At 37.2% G+C, this 24,790-nt stretch overlaps 1 protein-coding gene across 1 annotated transcript; it reads right to left on the bottom strand.

Moving 5' to 3' along the window:
- Positions 1–588: 588 nt before the first annotated feature.
- Positions 589–7,962, bottom strand: LOC130739727 (uncharacterized). The gene is made up of 3 exons (XM_057592109.1): positions 7,396–7,962; positions 6,248–7,343; positions 589–872 (listed from the first exon to the last, which is right to left on the bottom strand). Exons 1-3 carry the CDS (start codon positions 7,953–7,955, stop codon positions 642–644), a joined length of 1,887 nt encoding a protein of 628 aa, XP_057448092.1. The 5' UTR covers positions 7,956–7,962; the 3' UTR covers positions 589–641.
- Positions 7,963–24,790: the final 16,828 nt, after the last annotated feature.

The following is a 24,790-nucleotide window of genomic DNA, read 5'->3' as shown; positions in this document are numbered from 1 at the left end:
GTGCTTAATCCATGTGCAAGTGCACAATCTTAATTTACACAAAAAAAGGAAAGCCAAATATTTGCCTAGCAAATGAATCTCAAAGCCTCCCACTTCAATAGATAAGAAATTGAGTCTCTGCTCAAATCAAAATGAAGTGACTCACGCAGAGACAAATGTATATTATAGAAGTATATTATAAAAGCAAATGCTTTGCAGCAGATTTTTTCATCTTCATTGTGCATGATAATTAACTACCTTTTGTTTTTGAGGTTTGGCTCAGTTGAACTACCAACACAAGGTAAACACAGGGAGTTTTGCAAATTACATGATCCTATTTAAAAAGTCTCATAATCAGTTGTGGAGTGTTTGAATTCGTGTTCCTTCTATCCAGTCAAATTGCAAACATCTAATAGAAGATAGAAGTAGAGCTGGTTGTTGATAAATAAGGGTAACAGACTAACAATCATCTACCATTTCTATTGAAGCCGTACCCAGAGATCATAACTATAATATAGACAATTATACAAATAAAAAACATAGCATTAATTTGTTTCCAAAAATCTAATCAAGCTGTACTTCATAAACTCTATCATCTATTTCCATTCCTTTAATATTGATGTTTCATTCAATAAAGCTCTCACTACAAAAAGAAATTAAAACTAATCCAGCACAACTAGTTTCTGATATTCTGGACCAGAAATGGCAGCTTCCATGGCTGCTTCAGGGCTTATATCCCCTTCATTGTCCAAGAACAATGTCAGCAGGTTCTTTGAAAACCCACTTACCAGAGCCACTCCTTTCTGAGTTGCTGGGACTGGGGTAGCCTTCGAGTCTCTAAGATTCCAAAAAACTATCTGAGGCACTGCAGAACCATACCCTTTCTCATTGTACTTCCTTGTTAGAGTACATTGAGTTTGTATTTACTATGCTGCTGCATCATCTTTTGAGTAGTTATGACAGCTGACATATGCAGCTGTTTGTATTCTCCTATTTATGTCAGCTGTTGGTATTCTCCTATTTATGTCAGCTGTATGTTACAGCTGTTGGCATTCTCCTGTTCTTCTATATAAGGATATCACATCTTCTGTAATCACTCAGATTATCAATAATACATTTTCTGTTATATTTCTATTTCTCTCTTCTCTCTCTCATTGCTTCTCTAATTTTAACATGGTAATCAGAGCTTCAATCGGTCCTTGATACATGGCTGCTGCACCTGCTTCCGTTGTCAATGTTCTTGAGTCTCTGTCTCGTACTGCAACAATCAAGCTTGATGATTCGAATTTCTATTCTTGGCGTCAACAAGTTGAAGGTGCGATTCGATCGCATCAGCTTCATGATTTTCTGGTTGATCCAGAAATTCCACAACGTTTTCTGACTGAAGAGGATCGTGTAGCTGCGACTGAGAATCCAGCTTATACGACTTGGATTAAGCAAGATTCCATGGTGTTTACATGGCTCTTGACGACTCTATCTCCGTTTGTTCTTCCAACGGTGATCAACTGCGAGAGATCATCGCAGGTTTGGCGTGAGATCCTTGACTTTTTTGAGAATCAGTGTCGCGCACAGTCTGCTCAGCTCAGATCTGAGCTGAAGAACATAACCAAAGGTTCGAAGTCGATCACTGAATATCTTCGACGCATCAAGACGATCGTCAACACTCTGGTTTCCATTGGTGAACCCGTAAGTTTTCGCGATCACCTTGAAGCGATTTTTGATGGTTTACCTGAAGATTATAGTGCTTTAAGCACGATTATCTTCACTCATGCTTCTTCGAGCACGATTTCTGAGGTCGAAGCGATGATCATTACTCATGATGCTCGCCTGGAACGATCACGGAAACGTAGCCTTAGCGATTCTACTGCTTCTGCGTTGCTTGCGCATACACATGCGTTCGCATCGGTTCCTGCTCCGATTTCACCTCAGATCTCCCGAACGCCGCCACCTTCTGTGGATTTGACGCCGTCTCAGGCCAATTATGCTGCTGAATTTCGTGGTGGACGTGACTATCGGAATGATCAACAACGTCCAAATTATCGTGATTCTGGTGACAATCGTGATACCTATCATGACCAGAATGATTCACGTGGACCAGGCGATGGCCGTGGTGGCTATCCTGCTGGTGGACGCGGTGGTGGACGCGGCCGTGGGCGCGGCCGTAATTTGCAGTGTCAGATTTGTCAGAAGTGGGGACATGATGCGAGTGTCTGCTACCATCGCGCCGTTGGAGGTGGTTCTGTACAGAATGACACCTTTACTAATATGCCTAGTCCTGCACCTTTTGGAGCCTTTCCTCCTATGCCTCTTGGTTCTGCCACTTTTGGCTCTTCCTCACCGTCTTTTTATGCTTCTGGACCTGCTCCGTGGAATTACTTTGGCTCTTCCGCAGGACCTTACAATGGTGCTTACCCTCCAGGTTCTCAGTTTCCTGCTTTTACTGGTGGTTCTCAATATTCTGCACCTGGAGCTGTTTTTGGTCCAGTATCATCTTCTTGGAATTCACCTCGGCCCTCACCTCCATCTTATCCGGGCCTTCTTGGCTCTCAGCCTCGCTCTCCTGCTCATGCTATGCTTGCTGGTCCTCTGCACCATGCTTCTTCTTCCGCATCTCAGCGTCCTGACAAGCCTACTTTGTGGTATCCCGATTCTGGTGCCACTCACCATGTTACCAATGCTGCTGGAAATTTTTCAGACACTTCTTCATTCACTGGAACTGAGCAGATTTTGATGGGCAATGGCCAAGGTTTGCCAATTCACTCTATTGGTTCTTGCACCATTCCCTCACCATATGATTCACACACTGTTCTCACTCTTAGTCAACTGCTTCTAGTTCCTTCTATCACCAAAAACCTTGTCAGTGTTAGTAGGTTTGCCAAGGATAACAATGTTTATTTTGAGTTTCACGCTTCTTTCTGTCTTGTTAAATCACAGGATACATCTAAAGTGTTGCTTCGTGGAAGTGTTGGTTCTGATGGCTTATACACCTTTGATGATGTCAACGCTGCTAGTGTCTCTTCTAGTTGTTCTAAATCTGATTTGTCTACTAGTACTCCTTCTGTTTTATCTACAGTGTATCCAGGTACTGGAAAATCACAGAATATGTCTTCTGTTTCCAGTTTAGGTAATTCCAGCTATGACTTGTGGCATTGTAGACTAGGTCATCCTCATCATGAGGTCTTGAAAACTACTTTACAACTATGTAATGTTCCTTTGCCTAATAAAACTTCTTTTGCCATGTGTGTTGGTTGTTGTATGGGAAAGGCACATAGGTTGCCCTCTTCTTCTTCTTCTACTGTTTATACTCTGCCTTTTGAGTTGGTTTATGCTGATTTATGGGGACCAGCTTCCATAGAATCCTTTGCTGGTTTTTCATATTTTCTTACTTGTGTTGATGCTTGCACACGATACACTTGGATCTATCCCTTAAAACACAAGTCTGACACCTTTCAGACTTTTAAAAACTTCAAAGCATTGGTTGAACTGCAGTTTCAATGTAAGCTTAAGAGTGTGCAAACTGATGGAGGAGGAGAGTTTCGATCCTTGATTCCCTATTTTACTCAGTTAGGGGTAGTTCATCGTGTGACCTGTCCTCACACACACCATCAAAATGGGAGTGTGGAGAGGAAACATCGCCATATTGTTGAAACGGGACTTGCTTTGCTTGCTTATGCCAAAATGTCATTGCACTTTTGGGATCACGCTTTTCTTACAGCTACCTATCTTATCAATCGGATGCCTACTTCTGTTTTAGGAGGACAAAGTCCTTATTTTCAGTTGTATGGTTCTCAACCTGATTACAAGTTCCTCAAGGTATTTGGGTCAGCTTGTTATCCTTTTCTGCGCCCGTATACCAATAACAAGTTGGCATATAGGTCCCAAGAGTGTGTATTTTTGGGCTACTCTTCTCAACACAAAGGATACAAGTGCTTGGATGCTCAAGGCAGAGTCTATGTCTCTAAAGATGTGTTGTTTAATGAGCATAGGTTCCCTTATGTTGAAATGTTTCCTGATTCTGCTACAGAAACAACTTCTCCAGAATCATTTTCTTTGCTGATTCCTCTTGCTGCTGCTCCAAATATTATTTCTAATGCTTCTCCAGCTGCTGAGCCTGCTTCTCCTGCTATGACAATGCATTCTGCGGGTTCTGATTCTTCACCCTCTGGCTCAGTGGATGTCTCTCCTTCGTCTGAGCAATCTCCAGTTATCTCTGCACCTGTTTCTCCTGCTGTGACAGTGCATTCTGAGGGTTCTAATTCTTCCTCCTCTGGTTCAGTGGATGTCTCTCCTTCTTCTTCTGAGCAGCCTCCAGCATCAGCTGCTACACCTGATAATGTTCAAGCTGTCATCCCTGTTAATGCTCATCCAATGCTCACCAGAGCAAAGAATGGCATTGTCAAGCCTCGCTTGTTTCCTTCTGTCTTGTTGACAGAAGTAGAGCCTACTACAGTCAAACAAGCTCTCAAGAGCAGTAAGTGGTTCAGTGCAATGCAGCAAGAGTATGAGGCATTGATGACTAATAAGACCTGGACTCTTATGTCACTTCCAGCTGGAAGAAAGCCTATTGGTTGTAAGTGGATTTTCAGGATTAAAGAAAATCCAGATGGAACAGTGAATAAGTACAAGGCTCGACTTGTAGCTAGAGGGTTCAATCAAGTGCATGGCTTTGACTATTCTGAAACATTTTCTCCAGTGGTCAAACCTATAACTGTGAGGTTGATTCTATCTCTTGCTATTTCCAAAGGGTGGCCTCTTCAACAGTTAGATGTGAATAATGCCTTTCTCAATGGGAACTTAGAAGAAGAGGTTTACATGGTTCAGCCACCTGGATTTGAACAGGGTGATAAGTCCCTTGTGTGTAAGCTTGACAAAGCTTTGTATGGCCTAAAACAAGCTCCTCGAGCCTGGTTTCACAGGTTGACTGCCACTCTTGTTCAATTAGGGTTCAAGGCTAGTAAGTGTGATCCCTCCTTGTTCACTTTGTCTTCACCAACTTGCTGCACATATGTTCTAGTATATGTGGACGATATTATTATCACAGGAGGTTCTTCAGTCCTAATTCAACATCTTGTTGACAAACTGAATTCTTCTTTTGCTTTAAAACAGTTAGGAAAACTTGATTATTTTCTTGGAGTTCAGGTTACACACTTGTCTGATGGCTCTTTGCTACTTAATCAGACCAAATATATTGAAGATCTTCTTGAGAGAGCAAATATGTCTGAAGCCAATGCTCTGCCCACTCCTATGATTAGTAGCAGCAAACTGTCAAAGTTTGGAGGTACTTGCATGAATGATCCCTTTCTCTATAGATCCATAGTTGGAGCATTGCAATATGCTACAATTACCCGGCCGGATATCAGCTTTGCAGTCAATAAAGTCTGTCAATTTCTGTCTCAGCCTCATGATGAACATTAGAAGGCAGTTAAGAGAATTCTGCTGTTTCTTAAGGGTACCATTCATCATGGGTTGCTTTTTAAGCCTTTCTCTCTTGATCGTCCAGTAGCACTTCATGCCTACTGTGATGCAGATTGGGGTTCTGACCCGGATGATAGACGGTCAACTTCTGGCTCATGTGTGTTCTTTGGCCCCAATTTAGTGTCTTGGTCAGCTAAGAAGCAAACTTTGGTTGCTCGCTCAAGCACAGAAGCGGAATATAGGAGTCTGGCCAACATAGCAGCTGAGATTCTTTGGATTCAATCCTTGTTGACTGAGCTGCATATTCCCTTCCAAACACCAACAATTTTCTGTGATAACCTGAGCACCGTAGCCTTGACTCTTAATCCGGTCCTTCACACTAGAACTAAGCATATGGAAATGGATCTTTTCTTTGTGAGAGAGAAGGTTCTCAATAAGACTCTTATTGTTCAGCATGTTCCTTCTCTTCTGCAGAAAGCGGATATCTTTACTAAAGCCCTCTCTTCAGAAAGGTTTCATGAGCTTAAGGACAAACTCAATGTGGTTGACAAATTTTCATTTGTCAAACCACCTTGAGTTTGAGGGGGTATGTTAGAGTACATTGAGTTTGTATTTACTATGCTGCTGCATCATCTTTTGAGTAGTTATGACAGCTGACATATGCAGCTGTTTGTATTCTCCTATTTATGTCAGCTGTTGGTATTCTCCTATTTATGTCAGCTGTATGTTACAGCTGTTGGCATTCTCCTGTTCTTCTATATAATCTTCTGTAATCACTCAGATTATCAATAATACATTTTCTGTTATATTTCTATTTCTCTCTTCTCTCTCTCATTGCTTCTCTAATTTTAACATTCCTAGTGATTACTTGGTAATCAGTCTCCCAAGAGTTTGCTGAAGCTTGATCAAACTCCATATCACTGAATACAATTATCCTCTTAATCATCTGATCCTCCTTCAGATTCCCATTCACAGCTACCTCCAATATGAGATCAAACACCTTCTGGAAATTAGTGTTATACCCCCAGTCCATGTTCCTCACAAACCTTGTCTTGGAGTAAAGATCATCCCCTTTAATCAAATGAAGCTGAGGATTTTCACTGAAAGTAATAACCTTCCCCTTCCATGGCTCCACACTCAATTCAGACACCAACAACCCCAATGCCACAGACACCTCCATGGGGATCCCATTCATACTCATAGACACATCACACACAGCAATACAATTCTTCAACTTCCCTTTCTTGAGCAAGTCATCCACCATTCTCTTCCACTGCAGCTCAGCCACCTCCCCACCACAACGATCCCTCAATGACTCTATAATCTCATGGGGAAGCAAAGCACCAGCTGCAATAGTGGTCTTCCCTGACTTCACATCCTCCAAGTACTTCTCAAACCTCTCCTTATCATGCTTCAGAAACTTCTCCTTGTAAAACTTCATAGCCACAGACGCAACCCTGTTGTAAGGAAGCGAGTCCCATCTATTAACACCAATATACACCTCAGGCAACTCCAGCGCCTTCCTCAATGGCACCAACACCTCCTTCCTCAACCGATCACGAACCCTATAAGCATAATGCGCCTCCTCCACCCCCTCATACTGCTCCCGAGGGAACAGCCTCTTCGCCACACTCTCACACAGCAGCGTTGACCGATCAAAGGAAGAGTCAACAGAGGGGCACCACTTGGCAGCAAGACTGATTTTTGTGACTGACCCAGAATTCAAAAACTCCATATCTTTCTTCAGGCACTCAGCAAAGTGATCAGAGACGCTATCGTGAAGGGATCGGAAATCAGGGTCAGTGTTGTAACGTTGAAGAAGCTTCTTGGCCATGGCAACCTTCTTCTCTTCCCTTGCAGCATGAGCACTCTCCTTCTCAGCCTTAGCAAACCAAAGCCTCGATACTCTTCTTGTTCTTCTTCTCCATGTTCTTCTTGTTCTTGTTCTTCTGTTGGTTTTTTCTTGTTGTTGTCCTTACTCCAAATCGAGTTCTTCGAAACCTGTTGCAGATGCGGGAGGAGCCTCCCTTCCTTTGCTTCCACTCTTCCTTCTGGATTTTGCGGACTTCGGAACCTTCAAGGAGACGGTAGAGAATCTCAGGGAGATCTTTGAAGTAGCCAAACTCAGCGAGGAGAGGGACGTTGGAGGCTAGGGTTTTGGGGTGGTGGCGGTGGAGCCATAGTGCAGCGGCGTAGAAGCCTTCACGGTTGGACTTGCCGGTGCCGCGGACGCCACGGAGGTTGCAGACGAGTTTGAGGGTGGTGAGGGGGTTGTGTGACCATGCAAGTTGGAGGCGCTGTATGAGGGTTTGAGGGGGAGTATCTGGAACAACATGGAAGAAGAAGTCGAGACAAGGGTTCCCAGAGGAGAGGAATGTAGGGGAGTTGTTCTCTGTGAATCCCATTCGGGGTTGTTTTGGTTTTGGTTTGTATGAGTCAAGTTTCTCAGTTAAACTCTTTTGGAGAACCTGTTTGAATGACAAGCCGTTGAGATTGGCTACAATTTGGTCTACAACGGGGTCAGGGTTGTAGAGTTCAGGTGGGCCTAGAAGAGAGGCCATTGTTGTTTGTGTATTGAGTAGCAGAAAGGGAGAGTGTAGAAGGTTGAAATGGTGAAGAGCTATTTATAGACAACTATTTTTTTGTTTTTGCTTGGGGACCAAGTTTTGTGTGAAAATAAAATACCATCAAAATAGGAAAAAATGGTTAAATATCTTCCAGGGTGAAATTCAATTAGCAAGGGAAATAAATTTAAGATTCTACCCAATAATCATGCAGTTAATGGGGGAAAGAAGGTTATTTCCTATAGAAGGTGCTAATTTTCAGCGGATGGATATTTCAAATAATAACAGCACATCCCATGATAAGATTCCAAATAGACCCAGGCCATCGAAAGGGGGTATACCATTAAAGGGCAACAGATATATTTTTGTGCCGTGCACTTCTTAAGGTCAGTACTCATATTGGTTTGCTAATTGACATGCAGCAGATGCCACTTCCTCCAAGCATTTACCAAAGATTGACATCAAGTTCTACGTACTCTAATGAACTTGGCAGTTGGCACAGGCTTTAGCTTACCATAAAATGTATGTCCCTTTCTTCCACTTTTGCACAGGGCAAATGAGGAATTTATTATGGTTCATCTAAAAACTTGTGTAAGGTTACACATTGCTATTTTGACCTGCAGTAGCAGGTTTAGCAGGTTTTTAAAAAAAATCAAAAAACATATATCAATCAATCAATATCAATCAATATATATATTAGAAAAGAAGAACTCCTATCAGGCTAATTTAGTGACGTGTCATTCTCGGTGACGTGTCGTTCTCACGTTAATTCTCATTAAAAAAATTCCACGTGTCATTCTCAGGTTAATTCTCATAAAAAAATACATTTTTAAAATTTTAGATTTGATTACGATTTAGGTTGTTTATTTCTTGATTTAATCTTAATTTATTTTTGATTTGTTTTTAGAGTATTAATTAATTTTTATGGTATTTTTATTGAATTTTCGGATTTTTAATTAATTCGGGATTTTATGAGTTTTTATTGTGATTTCCTAGATTTTGATAGTTTTTATCTATATTTATTTATTACCTTTTTAAATTTTAGATTTGATTAGTAGGATTTAGGTTGTTTATTTCATGATTTTATCTTAATTTATCTTATTGTTTATTTTTAGAGTATTAATTAATTTTTATGGTATTTTTATTGAATTTTCGAATTTTTAAATAATTCAGGATTTTATGAGTTTTTATCGTGATTTGCTAGATTTTTGTAGTTTTTATCTATCTTTATTTATTACCTTTTTAAATTTTATATTTGATTAGGATTTAGGCTGTTTATTTCTTGATTTTATCTTAATTTATCTTATTATTTATTTAATGTTAATTTCAGGAAATATTTTATTTTATTTTAGAGTTATTTTTAGAGTATAAATTAATTAGGTTTTAGGTTGTTTATTTTTATCTTAAATTAATTAATAATCTAAAAAATATCTCACGTGTCATTCTCATAGAAAGTTTCTCTTTTGTTCTAACAACCGTGATTATGTTACATATTTAATATTAAAATAAATAAAATCCAACGTGATCATGCTCCATTTATAAGAGATTCACGTTAAGAAAAAAAACAAAAAGATATTCAATGAGTAAATATTTAATATCTTCTTTTATTTTAACCTTTAAATTTCCTTAAAAACTTGCCCTTTTATAAACAAAAATAAAATCTGTGTTGATCTATGTAGCGTTCGCCGTCCCCCTCCTCATGTTTCTTTGCTCTCATCTCTTTGGTGGGTTTCTAAGCTATTATAATCCTTTTATTTTGCAGTGTTGATATGATATGGAATGTCCCCTTTTCAAATTTTCCGAGAACATGGATGGTGTTGGAAATTTTTGGATTTTTCTAATTGGGTTTGTTGATTTTTTATTGTTGATTTTTTCTATTAGAAAAAAAGAAAAAAAAAAGGGAACGAGGAAGAAGAGGGAGAGACTACGTGGTGGATTTGCCTTAAATTCTAATGAAGCAGAAAGGTACATATGCTTTTCTGATTTATCTTAAATTCTAATATGCTTGGTACATGTATCCTATCATCCTATCTTTATTCTTATAATACTTTTCTCAGTTTTAGTGTTGTTACATCTTTAGGTATTGCAGATTAAAGGTTTGCATATGCAATTTTGGAAGCTAAGCTGGTGTATTTTAAATGAAAGAAATAAGAAGAGTCAAACCTACAATTTTGTGGTTGCCTTCCTTGCTATCACGTACTTTCCTCTTCCCCACAATTTCTCTTTTATCAGTGATTTTCAAGTGAGTCCTTAATTTATAATTCTACTTTTTAATTCAGTGGTTTAAAGTTTTCAAGTGAATCAATGTATGTTGTTTGGTTGTAGGTGCTTCGATTAACACATTGCAAGGATTTATCTCTGATTTGGGTTCTGTTTTCGTTCTTTTGATCCTCATATCTTATACATGCTTCTTTTGAGTCGAAATATAACAGTTAGTTAGTTACTCTACACTAAACATCTCATCCCATTCCCAAATGCATGTCTTGCTTGGAAAGCTACAACGTGACAGATAGTGTTCAGATTTGTTAACGTTTGAGTGGCAGTTGTAATCTAAATGAAAAGGGCAATTTGGATAGTTTGGTTAAGGTAATAGCTTGATTGCTCTACATGAACATTTGCAAAGGTAGCTCCACATGAACATTTGTAATGTAGTATGTGGATCATGTAATCTCAAGGGGAATGCAATATCAAAGTTCCAATCATAAGTACTGAAATTGTCATTGTTGCGTAATTTATGTAATAGATTTTTGAGTCCTTATTTTAATTGTGTTTGTGTGAATAATAAGTGCTGAAATTTTCATTGTTGTTGCACAATTCCAATAATAGATACAAGAGTTATTATTTTGATTGTATTCGTGTGATAATTTATGAGAAAAAGTTTGATGCACCGACGGTGTAAAGTGTGAGTTTTGTTTACACCGTCAACCAATCAGAATTAATAAAATTAAATAAAAAGTGAGATTTTCTCACATCCTTGAAATCTGATTGGTTGACGGAGTAAAAAAACTCTACACCGTTGGTGCATAGAAATTAAACTCTAATTTATTGTATTCTTGAACTACAAAGTCAACATTCCTGTGCTTTTCACCTAATCTCCACACGACACAACTAGATAATTAGGGATGATTTTGGTAGTTTTTATCTATATTTAATCAGTACCTTTTTTAAATTTTAGATTTGATTAGGATTTAGGTTATTTATTTCTTGATTTTATCTTGGGTCTTTTATTTTATTTTATATTAATTTGAGAGTATTAATTAATTTTTATGGTATTTTTATTTAATTCATGATTTTATGAGTTCATGTTGGGATTTGCTAGATTTTGGTTGTTTTTATCTATCTTTAATTAGTATCATTTTAAAATTTAGATTTGATTAGGATTTAGTTATTCCATTTTTCTCCTTTATTACTTTTTTTATGATTTGGATATTCTACCTGTATTTGATTGACTTGGTTTGTATCTCATTTGCATATAATTGGAGGGTATAGGTGACTTTCCGGGATCCCGAGGCTGCAAGGAGAGCCTGTGTTGATCCGGCTCCGATCACCGATGGTAGAAGGGCTAATTCTAGCTTGGCTTCACTTGGTCGACCACGGCCCCCTCTTCCCTATGGTATTATTGCATTTCTTATCTCTCTAATAACTATATAAATTTTTTACAATCTATTTACTATTTGATTGATTTTAAAAGGTGTATGATGAACAAATAAATATTGATTTTTTTTAGTTAACAACATCATTATTAGTTTTATTTTAAATTTTAAATTTTTTATTTTCTAAATCAAATAGATATTGATTTTTAAAAAAATTTACAGCCTCAATATTTTTTATTTAGTACAGTTTGGAACCTATGGATGATACTAAACATTTTTATAAAGCTCATCATGTACCAACCTCGATTGAGGAAAAGAAAATATTCTGGGATGTAGAATATTCATTTATTGGATCTGTTTTCAATTTTTTAAGGATTATTAATTTGGTATACCATGGTATCAGGTCGTTGTGCAGCTTGCAAGAATTAGAGAAGAAAGGGTTCATCAGATTGCATTTTCTCTCCTTACTTCCCGCCTAATAATCCTCAAAGATATCTCACAGTTCACATAATCTATGGTGACAATAACGTTGGAAGAATGATTTAGGTAATCAATTTATAAAATTCTATGTAGATACACATATAATCAACATATTAGTGTACTTTTCCCCTTGATAACATGTATTAGTGTTACATCCAAAGATTTCGTATCCTAATTAATAGCATGTTTGTATTAGTTTATTTTTTCTTTCTTCTCAGAATCAATTCCTAAACACAGTAGGTACTCACTCATTGAAGCTTCTTTTTGCAACTGCAGCCAGGTTCAGTTGTCCCTTGAGAGAGGCCTTTTTGCTATGCTTGGCAACTTTATTGCAAGACAACTTCCATATCCTTCATTATCATTTGACATGGTTCACTGTGCCGAGTGTGACATCATTTGGGATGAAGAAGGTAATTATGTTTCTGTTATCAGACATTAAGTAACATCTTTGCTTTCTTGGCAATAGACTTCTCTGTGGAGTTTTAAAAATAGTTCACATCATCTTCCTTCCTTGATTTAGTCGTTGATTTAGCCACATATTTCATTTTGTGATCTAATATGAGTTATATCCAATGGTTACCTAGAAGAGATTTTGTGATCTTTATATCATACAAAGATTTGTGATTATTTGTTATTGTTGGAATGTGCTAATATGTGTAGAAAAAATTGAATTATAAGATAATGGAAACACTGAAAAACGAAAAATAATATAAAGCTTGAGAAATTTTTTCATAAAATATTAATATAAATTTTTTAAATATTCTTTTTAACTTTAGAGATTTCTTTACGTATATATAACGTGAGATTTTGTTTTATATAAAAAGTAACATTATATTTTTTTAAACAATCATTATATTCTAAACTAATTGATTCATATTATGTTAAATTTCAAACAAAATCAAATGGGATATCAACCGAATGCATTTAGTTATTAATGGAGATGAGAAATTTCTGCACCTAAAATTTATTTTCAAAACAAAGTTCAGTTATACCTCACATATGCAAAACTTAAAGATTTTGGCCTATTAACTTATGTGTTTTTCAAAATCTTTATATTAGTTAATTCAGTGTATGCTTACAAAATACTAGAATTGAGTGTCTGAATTTATGCTCTTTAAATATCTGCACTTTATTATGATTATTCTTACCTTCTTAGTATCTTAAATTTTTTATAATTTAAAATATTGATTGATGTATCAAATACGATAGACAAACTCCCCGTGCAACGCGCGGGTAAAAAACACTAGTATTAGTAAATTAGTTAATGAATGATTAGGTTAATTAGTGAATAAATTATCCTCCTCCTTCCTCAACCCATCATCTTCCCACATCACTCCAGAAGGTTTTCATCAAAGATTGCAAGAAGCAAACAACACACAAATTAACAAAACCTAGATGCCAAAAAAGAAAAAGCAAGGAATTTTGGAAGAAACAACACATACACATTACAGTTTGTTGTTCTGCTACACCAAAATTCTCGCAAAGGAAGATGCTTTGTGGTTTCAATTCAAAGCAAGAGTGGATATATATACAGAAAAACATGTGGGTATATTAAAAAATTTCAAATTTACACCCGACAGGGATCCCACATAGACACTTTTGATCTTCTCCAATGACACCAGAGTTGTTACCATTCCCCAAGCTCCTTCCTTTCCTCACTCTAGTTACCGTCGCCGCCTGCAACCGATCGACGAGAAAAGGAAGCAACCAACCTTGATCTAGGTTCGTCACCGTCAGAACAACCACCACCAACCTCAAGAAAACACCAAAATGGCAACCCAGAAGAGGAAGCAACCCAAATCTATGTGAAGAGGAAGCAACAAACCTCGATTTGGGTTCGTCGCCGTCATCATCAACGCTCTCGGAATCTGGGTTTGTTGCCGTCACCGAGCGATTTTTGTGATCTGGGTTCTTTTGATAAAAGAGAGTTTCGATGCAGGTAGGTGAGCAGGAAAGGATGGGCTTTGCAGAGATGGTGGAGACGAGAACTTTTTCTTTCCCCAATCTCCTTCCTCACTTTAACAGTGCTGATTCAATACTCCTGCTGTTGGTATCAATTTTTGGGGGTTTGATTTCCGTCAATTTGGAACTTGAGAGTCTCGGATCTTGAAGGAAATGGAATTCAAGGATGGGGAAAATGGTGTTTTTTTTTTCTATGATTGAGTTGTGTGCTTCGTTTGAAGCATTTTGGTTCCTGTACAGATCTGGTGGTGGTGTTAAGTGGAGAGAGGAGATGAAGATTGAGAGAGAAGAGGAACATATTAAGATTAAGGATACATTTTTTTTTGAAATTAATTAAAGATAAATGTTTAATTAAGAAAATATCGATTTTAATTTTTTTTTTAAACCTGATATAGCGGGTCAAAATAGTTTGGTGTAACTATGCACAAGTTTTTAGATGATCATAATAAATTTTTCCGTTTTTGTGTAAATTTTTCCTGTCACTTATTTTTGCAATTTGGGTTGTGGAGTAGCTTTGGCCTTTGGCTATTAGCTATTACTTCTATTTTTATATGTTTGCTCTTTGGATTTTAGATGGGTGATACGCTTGAGGGGTTAGTTTTTGTTCTGATTTTCTTTTTACCCTCCTTGAGAGTGATGTTTGTCAAGGTTCTTAAAAATTTTGAATTTATTTCTGAAAATAAAAAGAGCTTTTGTCACAAGACTTTGAATATACATACTTAAATTTCACAATGTTTATGGACAATTTCGTTGCAAGGGGAGGGAGGTACTTGGTGCTCATTGACTCCCAACTTGAAAGGAAAAACAATACTAAAACTATAAGTGAGTTCGGTATTTAAAAATATTGTTAAAGATATTGATATATCACTTAAACACAAGAGAAAACTCTCACGGGTAAAAAATAATTGTTTGAACCTCTAAGTTAAGAATTCGATTCTTAGGTGTTGTACTATTGGGGAGAAATTTGCCCTTCATCACGCCTGAATTGGAATTACGAGAGCAATTTAGCGCGGAAAAAAAATCCTTCATAAAATTAAAATATTAAGAACATTTTGCATGAAAATTCTTTCATGTTAAATTTAATAAGAAAAAAAATCATAGTGTGGTTTACGTACATTTTTCTATTTAAAAAATGATTTTAAGAGTAAAATATACACAAATTTTGTGAGATTTGACAGGCGGTATTTCATACATTGTGTTTAGTTTTGTTTTATTGAATGCTTATTTTTTAATTTCTTAATTCAATAAACAAGTATAAATCTAATTAAATAGTGTCTTTAGCATACCAAGTGTCTGTATAATCAGGGCATTGATCCATATCCTGAAGAAATACAATATTGTGTATAATCTGTTATGACCAAACAGATCTCTACAATGGCTTTAAAATTTAACTAAGAGAACAAGCTTGTATTAAGTAATTATAGAAGAAGCCAAGAGAATAAATAAAAAGAGAGAAAGTTCGCCCTGAGTCTCTCAAGCTCTGATCTCAGTTGCATTTGCTCACTTGATTTCTCTCCTGCTGCATCTGCTCAATTTGCAAGGGAAGACTTGATATTAAAAAACCACCTTTGAACTAACATAATCCGTTTACAAAGTACCAAATTAATATCATATCAAATTCACCTAGGACCTATTCAAAAAAAAAAAGAAAAAAATTCACCTAGGACACAACCAAAAAAAGAAGGCTTAATTGCACTTTTGGTCCCCCAACTATTGCCTTCCTGCGAAAATCGTCCCCAAACTTCAAAATTAGCAAAACACGACCCTGAAGTTTACACCCGGTTGCAAAATTGGTTTTCCGTTAACTTCTGCCTAAAAACTAATAGAATATTCCGTTAAAAATGAATTAAAAAATAAAGAAAAATTAAAATTGAGAAAAAAATAGTATTTTAATTGAAATCCAGAAATACCAACCTAACATCTCACCTTCATCGTTCTCTTCCCTTTCTCAGCCCCGCTCTCTTCTTCTTCTTATTCTTCTTCTTCCCACTCAACCACCACACTACCACCACTCAACCACTGCACCACCACAACTTTCACGCCACCACACTACCACCACTCAACCACTGCACCACCACAACTTTCACGCCACCACACTCTGTTCTTCTTCATCCCTTCTCAACCCCACCGATCCCAACATTCAAATCAACTACGAAATCCAAATTTCTCCCAGCAAACACTCCCAAAAGAGAATCAAACCCAAAATTCACAAAGATCCCTTCCCCCTTCCATCTCCAAACCAACATTCACAGCAAAACCAGGAACTAAAATGACCAAGACTTCAAACCAGGAACCTCAAACACCAAACCCTAAACCATAGCCACAGGCCCCAAATTCCAGCTCCATGTTCTACTGCCGTGAGAAGCGGCGTCGATTTGGGTTTTGTGGGGGATGGGCGATTTGGGTTGATGATTTCATCAAATAGAGGTGGGGGTGAGGGAAGGAGTGGGTCTCGATGATGGTTCACGGCTTGGCAGAGGCTTCAATGATGGTTCACGGTGTGGGTTTGGTTGATGATACAGGAAGTGGGTCTCTTGCACAGAAACAACGATGGAGAAAGGAAAAAGCTTGGGAAGGATGAAGAAAATAGAAGCGGTGGTTGAAAACAAGTGAGGAATGAGGAGGGGAGGAGGAGTGGTGGTTATAGATTGGGGGACCTAAAAATGCAACTCACTAAATTATGCAGGAAGGGAGGTGGGTGAGGAAAGGTGAGGGAGCAAGAAGAGGATGTGGTGGAGAAGAGAGAAGGGGAAGAGGGATTTTTGAAGTGGGGGAACATGGATTTGTAGATTTTTTTATAAAAAAAAAATTATGGGTTTTGTTTTATGAAGATGAAGATTCTGGGTTTTATAAGATTTAATGATGAAGAAGTTTGAAAAAGATGAAGAACCAATCAATACTTGGGTTTTTGAATTTTTTATTTTATTTTCCAGCAATCTGTTAAGTTTTGGACGGAAGTTGGACGGAAAACCAAAAGTGCAACGACATGTATAGTTGGAGGACGTGTTTTGCTAATTTTGAAGTTTGAAGACGATTTTCGCAGGAAGGCAATAGTTGGGGACCAAAAGTGCAATTAAGCCAAAAAAGAAATCATGCAACAGAGCCATTCACTCGACATGGACATTGTAATTGTAATCAAACAAATCCATGTGGTCCGTCAGCACAAAGTTAAATTTAGCCGAGCAGAAAAATAAAATAAAATAAAAGATAGCAAAATTAACAAGTTCTTATAATATTACTTCAACTATTGGTGAGTTATCATAAACTTCAAAGTAAAATCCAGAAGGAAGCTCATACTTCTCAGAATGTACCGGTAAAGATCTGGAAGTATAAATTTAGTCTGTATCTCCACCCCACAACCGACAGTCGTGAGACTAATCTCTCGCCCTACGGTCAGCGCACTAAGCGGTAGGGGGCTGGCCAATGAGTTTTCTCTATACGCAAGAGTTAGGATTCGAACCCCCAACTTCTTGCTTAAAGGATGAAGTGCTGAACCACTACACCAACCCACTTGGTTGGAAGTATAAATTTAAGGTAGACGGTAGGTGTTAGTAAAAGATAGTGAAAGGTAAATTACTTAACAAATAACATTTAGAATCAGATACCAGCAAATTAATGTTACTAACAAGCTTTGCTTCTATCACTAACAACTAACTAATGTTACTAACTACTTAATTACAATCATCAAGCCTAACAGTATGCATCCTAGCAAATCAAATATGATAGCCAATATATCCAATATTGGTGGTGAAATAAGAGTACGAACCATTAACACATTCAAATTCAGGTCCAATTTTTCCATTGTCCAATTCTTGAACTATATCACTCTTTCATAGCCAATACAGCACATACAAATTCCAGCAAAAAGTTTATATTACATTTGAGGGAGAACAAATCAGGGAAAGAGATTGATATTACTCAACACGGACCTTAACAACAAAAACGGAATGCCAAATCAGATTCGATGCTCTCATTCTCGTTCTGCCCATATCATCAGCATCCATCACAATCAAAGAAATGAACAATAGTGATCACCAGTATCTGACGATGACAAAGATTGGGAAATCGGAAGCAACGAAGCCTCCGCCGGCGCCCCCATTCTGCCCCGATGAGAATGAGGCGAATCCGGTGGCCGGGGAATAGATCGACGGCGGGGAGTGAAGGTGCATGGGTGCATTTTTGTGATTGAGGTCAGTTAGGAAAATTTTAGGATCATTAGAAATTACATTTTAGGGGTGGAAAGCTTAGTGAAAGTCTAACGCCCCGTTTGGAAATACAGCTTAATTAAACGCTTATGGTCATAAGCGCTTATTCATAAGCTATTTTAAAATATTTATTGAAATAAAATGAAAATGAGCTATATATAAGCATAAGCTCTTTTTCATAAGCTAGCCCGAATAACTTATGAAAATAAGCTCAAAACAGCTTATGGTAGGCTATAAGCTGTTTGCATAAGCTCTCTCAAATACTGACATTAAGAGTTTATGCTATCAGATAAACTCAAATAAGCTCTTTCAAACGGGGCCTAAGTTAAAATACTTAAGTAATCTGTAAAACAATTTAGGATTGGAAATTGATTTAATTTTGCGGCTATCCTTTAGAGTACTAATTTAATATTTTAGTTTTACCCTAGATTTTGCAAATTTGACTCACTAGTGTTGAAAGGTTTTTACAACAACTACTTTCAAATCCCTTTCAAGATTTAATTGTAGTATAGTAAAGGATTTTTATCGTCCTCAGGGAATTGGAATACAATGCCGTTCTCTAGTTAAATCACTTAAGCAAAGAGTCAAGAAATGTTTAGTTGATTGTTTTGTGCTGCGTTGCAAAATTAAAAGAAAGCAATAGTAAATGATTTGTAAACAAGCGGAGAAAACGGTTGGAATTGGAGTTCATCAATTAACTCTTCAGTATTCTTATGATTCCATAAACAAACCATGTCCTATGTTCGATTCCATCACACCACATCTTATCTTTTTCATAGTTCCCTCATGAAAGAGATCAACAACTTACTAACTAATCATCAATTCCTTGAATAATTAAGCAAGCAAGTAGCATTAAACTTAGGTGTTATATGACTATTGAGCTAACCCTATTCCTAGGCCTTAGATTCAATAGATGATCTCATCTATTTCAGATTCAATGAAGTAGTTTCCACCAATTTATCAAATCTAACATCAAGTTCTAGTTGATCACTCTAAAACTAGCATTAAGATCAAGATAGATCATTGAAATCATCACATAGAAACATGAATTTATACATAGAAATCAAAGTCAATACATTCAAGTTAAAAGACTACATTCAATCCCAACACAAAGGGTTTAGCAATCCATTTCCATGGATGCTTTAAGGCTTACAAAGAGAAACAAGAAGATGATGACGATCTGTGATGTCCGCCGAGCGTTCCCACGTCGATGGATGATCAAAGAGGTCCAAACTATCTTCTTCACCTTTGTTCTACGAGTTCTGTAGTCTTTTTCCCTAATTTTTCCGCTGTCCTGGTAAAATACGATGGTGGGTTCTTTTTATAACAGCTTTGTTCGCTCAAGCGGTCCAAAGTTCGCTCAAGCGAACTCTTTCTTTAACGTGAAGGAAGAACTGGGAACCGCCTTTCAACCGCTCAAGCGACCAAATATTCGCTTGAGCCAACTTCAGAGCCAAACACTTAAAACCTTCTGTTGCTAGATGGCTTGAGCAAACTTCTGAGCCAAGCATTCAATACCTTCTGTTGCAAGATGGCTTGAGCAAACTTCTGAGCCAAGCACTATTCTTTGATGCTTTCTTATGATTCAAGCCTCTTTGAAGCAAATCTTCATTCCCAATTCATTCCTACATCAAAATTTGATAATTAACACTTAAATTCTACAAGGACCTCTAGTAAACCATATCATCACAATTGAGGGTAAATTTGATAGTTATTTCACATTTCTAACCCTAATAAGTGCCCAAGAATGATATGAAAATTAAGTAGATTTGACACTTATCAACTCCCCCCAACTTGAAACTTTGTTTGTCCTCAAACAAATGGTACCGATTATCAAAAAACTATAGACAAGGTTCATTCAACAAGCATGGTTCCAAAACACTACACACTGCATGATTTCCCTATTTATGAAAACAAACTTCTCTAAGAAAATATCATGTGATGCCCACAACAATTTACCAAGATCATGATACAATAGCATATTCAACATGAGATTCTAAGAACAATTTGAATTTCCTACTTTTCAATCAAGGATTTACTCAACTTTTCATCAGCTGAACAACTTCAAGAGATCAAGGGCAAGTGTTTCACTCAAATCAATCAATGAATCACATAAATCAAACTTGCTACCTGTCTCAGTAATCATTAAACTGCATGGTTAGTCCAGAATCACAAAGGTCTTTCTAGGGTTGTAATGGGGCTTAGTTTCAAAAGAATATTGGTTTTTCTGGATAATCAAACACTTTCTAGCTAAGAGAGCACAAAATGTCATGTATCACAACTAATAACCTTCCACTCTCTCCTCAACCAACTCTCTCTTTTGATACCATTTTCTTTTCATTTGTATCACACTTCACCCCTCTCATTCCCTTTCAACCTCTCAATCTTTCTTTTTGCTTTTTCAATTCTTTATATACACTTTTTTTTTCTTTTTCTTTTCCTTTTTTTTTTCTTCTTATACACACAAGATTGAGAAATTGATAATTTCAAACCAAGATGTTAATAGCCTCCACTCCCCTCAACTTGCACACTTATATACAATCTAATCATGCATGCTCTCTCAACTTAGAAAGTAAGGAAGAGACATTGTTTTTCTTTTAAGCTTGGGATCATATGCAAGAAGCAAGAATATTTTTTTAAATTTTTGGCTCAAATGGGGTAACCAAGGTGATTTCCTAAATAAGGGTAGGTTATATGGCATAGTAGTTATTTACACTAAAGAACAAAATGCCTTGGTCATTTTCTTTCATTCCCATGCAATTCCAAACAATTAGAGACTCAAGCAAGTTCAGCTTTGTAAAACAATGATGATTCTCTCTTCCTCTCATCTCACTAGTGTTTAGTCACACTCCCTCGCATGGCTTAGGTATATATCCCTGATTTCAAGCATTTTCAAACAAATTGAGCCTATGACCTCATGTGAATGATGTATTAATATCATTTCATGGCATTAAGTGAGTGCAAAACACAATGATCATGGATTTAAAACACAAAATCATGTTCAACTTGAAATATTTTTCAGATCGCATGCTCATTTATAAACCAAACCAGTACTAGCAATTTCATCACTGGACAAACACAGAAAGAAAACAAAATTCAAAACCCAAGTATCAACACACCAAAAGAACTAAACCAAGTACCATCAAACCAAAAAGTAGCATAGTCTAAAACAACTACTAAAACCAACATCAAACTAAGATAAAGTACTAAAACTGAAATAAAATGACAGAATTATAAAATGAACACTGTATGGCGTGCATCAGCTCTATCAATCATCCATGAGTTGCATCAGCTCCATCTCCATCAGCTAAACCAGCACCAGCTCTATCAGCACCATGCCTCTCTCCCTCCTCTGGACGTGGACTGTCCTCAGGCCATCTGACATATAACTGATCCTGCATAGCACTACGCAACTGATTCAATGCCAAAACCATGTCATCCTGTTTAGCATGCAGCTCTTCTACTCTAGTACACATTTTCTCCTGTCTATCAAACATCTCTCCATTTTGCTTGAGCAGCCGCTCCACAAGTTCTTTCATTGCTTGCATCGGATCCTCGATACTTGTAGTAGCTGACTGATTAGGTGGTGGTGGTGGTGCTCTCCTTCTAGATTGGCTTCCCTGTGCTGCTTCAACGACCACCTCTTCTGCTTCATTAGTGCAATTACGGGCAATGTACTTTGCATTGATTGGCGGTTTCAACTTTTCCTTTGGGACTCTCGGAATAAGAACTCCATGTGCCTTGCATAACTGAGTAATGAGAGATGGAAAAGGCAAAGCAGTGGTGGTCTTTTCCAACTTGGCAGCTTTTAAAATTTCATCAGATATTATTTGAGCGACATCCATTGAGAGTCCCTTCATGATGGTCCAAACTATATATGCATCTTTCAAAGCAAGACTGGAGACATGAAAGGAGGGACTGATGTTGTGCAACACAAAACTCATCCAAATTTGAGCGCGGGTGGTCATCCGTGAGCGAAAAATGTGGCTGCCTATTGAATGCCGACCTGGTATACATAAGTCCTTGTGGATCGAACCATTTGCGAATCCACCAGATCCATTGATAGGAGAATTTTTCCTCTTTTGATATTCACACAACTGATCACCTTCCAATTCTAGAGGCTTCCCCAAATAGTTGTTGATAGTGTCTCTGTCAAATGGTACCTTTATATTGCCAATCTTGGATTCCCTCTTGTGCTTTGATTGATTTGGATCATAAGCATATAAATAGAACTCACGTACAATATTTGGATTGTACTCTTGAGGCGGTGAGGCAAGCTTTAGCCACTCCCTCTTCACTAACTCAGCCCTGAATTCTTCTTCATACTCACCCTCTGCAAGCTCCACTGCCTTCTCCCCCTTGAATGACTTGGCTTCTATTTTTTTTTCGTCTTTCATCAAGGATAGAGTTGTCTACGCTCCTAACAAGTTCCTCTCCATTTTCTTCTTCAGAGGCATCCGATTCAGATTCAGCTTCATACTCAGTTGCAGATTCAGATGATGGTTCAGGTGGTGGTTGAGCTCCTTTCTCTTCTTGTTATTCAAGTTGACATTCAAATTTCTTGTTCGGGGTTCCATCCTAAATTGACATTCAATATTCATGTGAGTTTAAGTTCAAAACAAATGAGCATTTTCAATTCACATGTTCATTTTGCACAAATTTATGAGCAAGCAGTTAATTCCACTGATCTTTGATTTTATTTTTAGAATTAGCCCCAACCAGCCTAGCTTTTCATTCTACACATGCTTTTATAATTTACAATATCATTGAGACCTTTTTTCAAACATGTGGTGTGCAAACATTCTAATCTTCATGTTTCATTCACGTAACTTCCTCATATCTCATACAATTAATCTCATATACACATTCGATTTCATGGAGCATGATAATCAATCAGCCCATTCAAAACAAATTTCAAGACCCCAAAATCATACACAATAATATCAAAGAGCCTTACCATGTACGAACAAGTTGATACACAAACAAAGTGTTGGTTCAAGAAGCAACAATAACTAAAACGGAACCAGCATGAAACAAAGATAGAAGGGTCCAAATTTCTGAATAATTTCTTAACAACCCAACCAGCATGAATTGATTCCCAAAATTGATTCCAAATTGAAACCCCAAAATTGATGGAGAAACAAAGGAAAAAGAGAACTTACTTGTTCTTGGTGAGAGTGGGACGTGGGTGAGCACGAGGGTGGAGAGAGGGCGAGAAATTGAGAGGGAGAACGAGGGTTGAAGGCTGAAGCACAATCGTAATCGGTGCCTCTGTGTTATGTCTCTTTTTTTTTTTCTTTTTATAGGCGTTATGATGGCTTAAGCCGTCATTAGTTCGCTCGAGCGAACTTTGCTTGGCCCAGACCTTGGCTTAAGCAATCCTTTTCCAGTAGAAAATGTAATTTCTTAGGTAGAGTTCGCTCAAAGCTTCGCCCAAGCAAACACTTTACAATTTTAAAACAGAAGCAGATTTTCACTGGAACTCAAAATTTTGCCAATTTTTTTTTTTTTTCTTTTTCAAAACTTTCACAACTAAAATTCATAATACTTACCTTGACTATTTTCCATGAATCTCTCAATGCTGCACCCTTCAATTCAGACCTGTTACACACTCAATTTCAATTAGTTACTAGCCAAAATCATGAGATTCACAAGGAAAAAGCTTAATTCATAAGCAACTGTGAATTTTCAACAAGTGCATGTCTCCAATTCAGTTTCAATGATGTTGAATATCTTTCTCATGGTCAAACCACTTTATATGCTTGCAAGAAACTTGTATGGATCCAACATTCATGCAAAAAAAATCACAGGTTTTGCAAAACTCACTTTACATGCTCTTTTAACAGCTTTTTCCACAACTCAACACCTTAGATTTTGTATCTCTCACTTTTCCTGCTTTCTAAACACTCCTACCCTCTAGTTAGACCATTTAAAACTTGTGGAAACCTTTGAAATACACAGATGAGTAAAAATCATTCTCACTTTTCTTAGGATTTGAAAACTTGTTCACTTTGAAAAATTACCAATCCATTGCATCTCAAAATCACCAAGTTCATTTTAAAACTGTCCCAATGCCTAAAATATAATCATTTAGGTGCACAATTGAGCTTGATCAATGGGTTGAAATGAAATTCTCTGCTGTTTATGCAGAATATGGCTCAAAGGGACTAGTTTTTCTCCTGATGCTCACAACCTCATACCCCAAATTTTGCAAAATGCTCAAATCATACAAACCAATCATTCATATATCTGTCAAATCACTATTTGGACATGTTACAATTCTTAAATGCAGATTTTGACAAATTTTTGACTGTGTCCAAATTTCATCCAAGCTCTCAAGCAAAACATAAGTTACAACTGTATATTTGCAAAAACTTCAAGTTATTGACTCCTAGACCTTTAAACACACTCAATATGATAATCAAAAACTGTGAAGCACATGAAAGCACATATTTAAATGAAACTTCACAAAATCACTGTATCACTTACTAAAATAGCTAAAAATCTAAATAAACACTGGGTTGCCTCCCAGGAAGCGCTTGTTTAACGTCATTAGCTTGACGCAAACACTATCATGGTGACCACAAACAAG

The sequence above is a fragment of the Lotus japonicus genome, chromosome 2, assembly GCF_012489685.1.
Source record: "Lotus japonicus ecotype B-129 chromosome 2, LjGifu_v1.2".
In the NCBI taxonomy this organism is placed as follows: domain Eukaryota; kingdom Viridiplantae; phylum Streptophyta; class Magnoliopsida; order Fabales; family Fabaceae; genus Lotus; species Lotus japonicus.
Note: the sequence above shows the minus strand (reverse complement) of the source record. Positions and strands in the feature narration are given on the sequence as shown.

Excerpts from the sequence above, each read along its gene's own strand:
- LOC130739727 (XM_057592109.1), bottom strand. The coding sequence starts at position 7,955 with ATGGCCTCTCTTCTAGGCCCACCTGAACTCTACAACCCTGACCCCGTT. Across the intron at positions 7,344-7,395 it reads TCCTCCCGCATCTGCAACAG|AAGAACAAGAACAAGAAGAA; the intron begins GTTTCGAAGAAC and ends AAAAACCAACAG. Across the intron at positions 873-6,247 it reads ACCAAGTAATCACTAGGAAT|TACAATGAGAAAGGGTATGG; the intron begins GTTAAAATTAGA and ends CTAACAAGGAAG.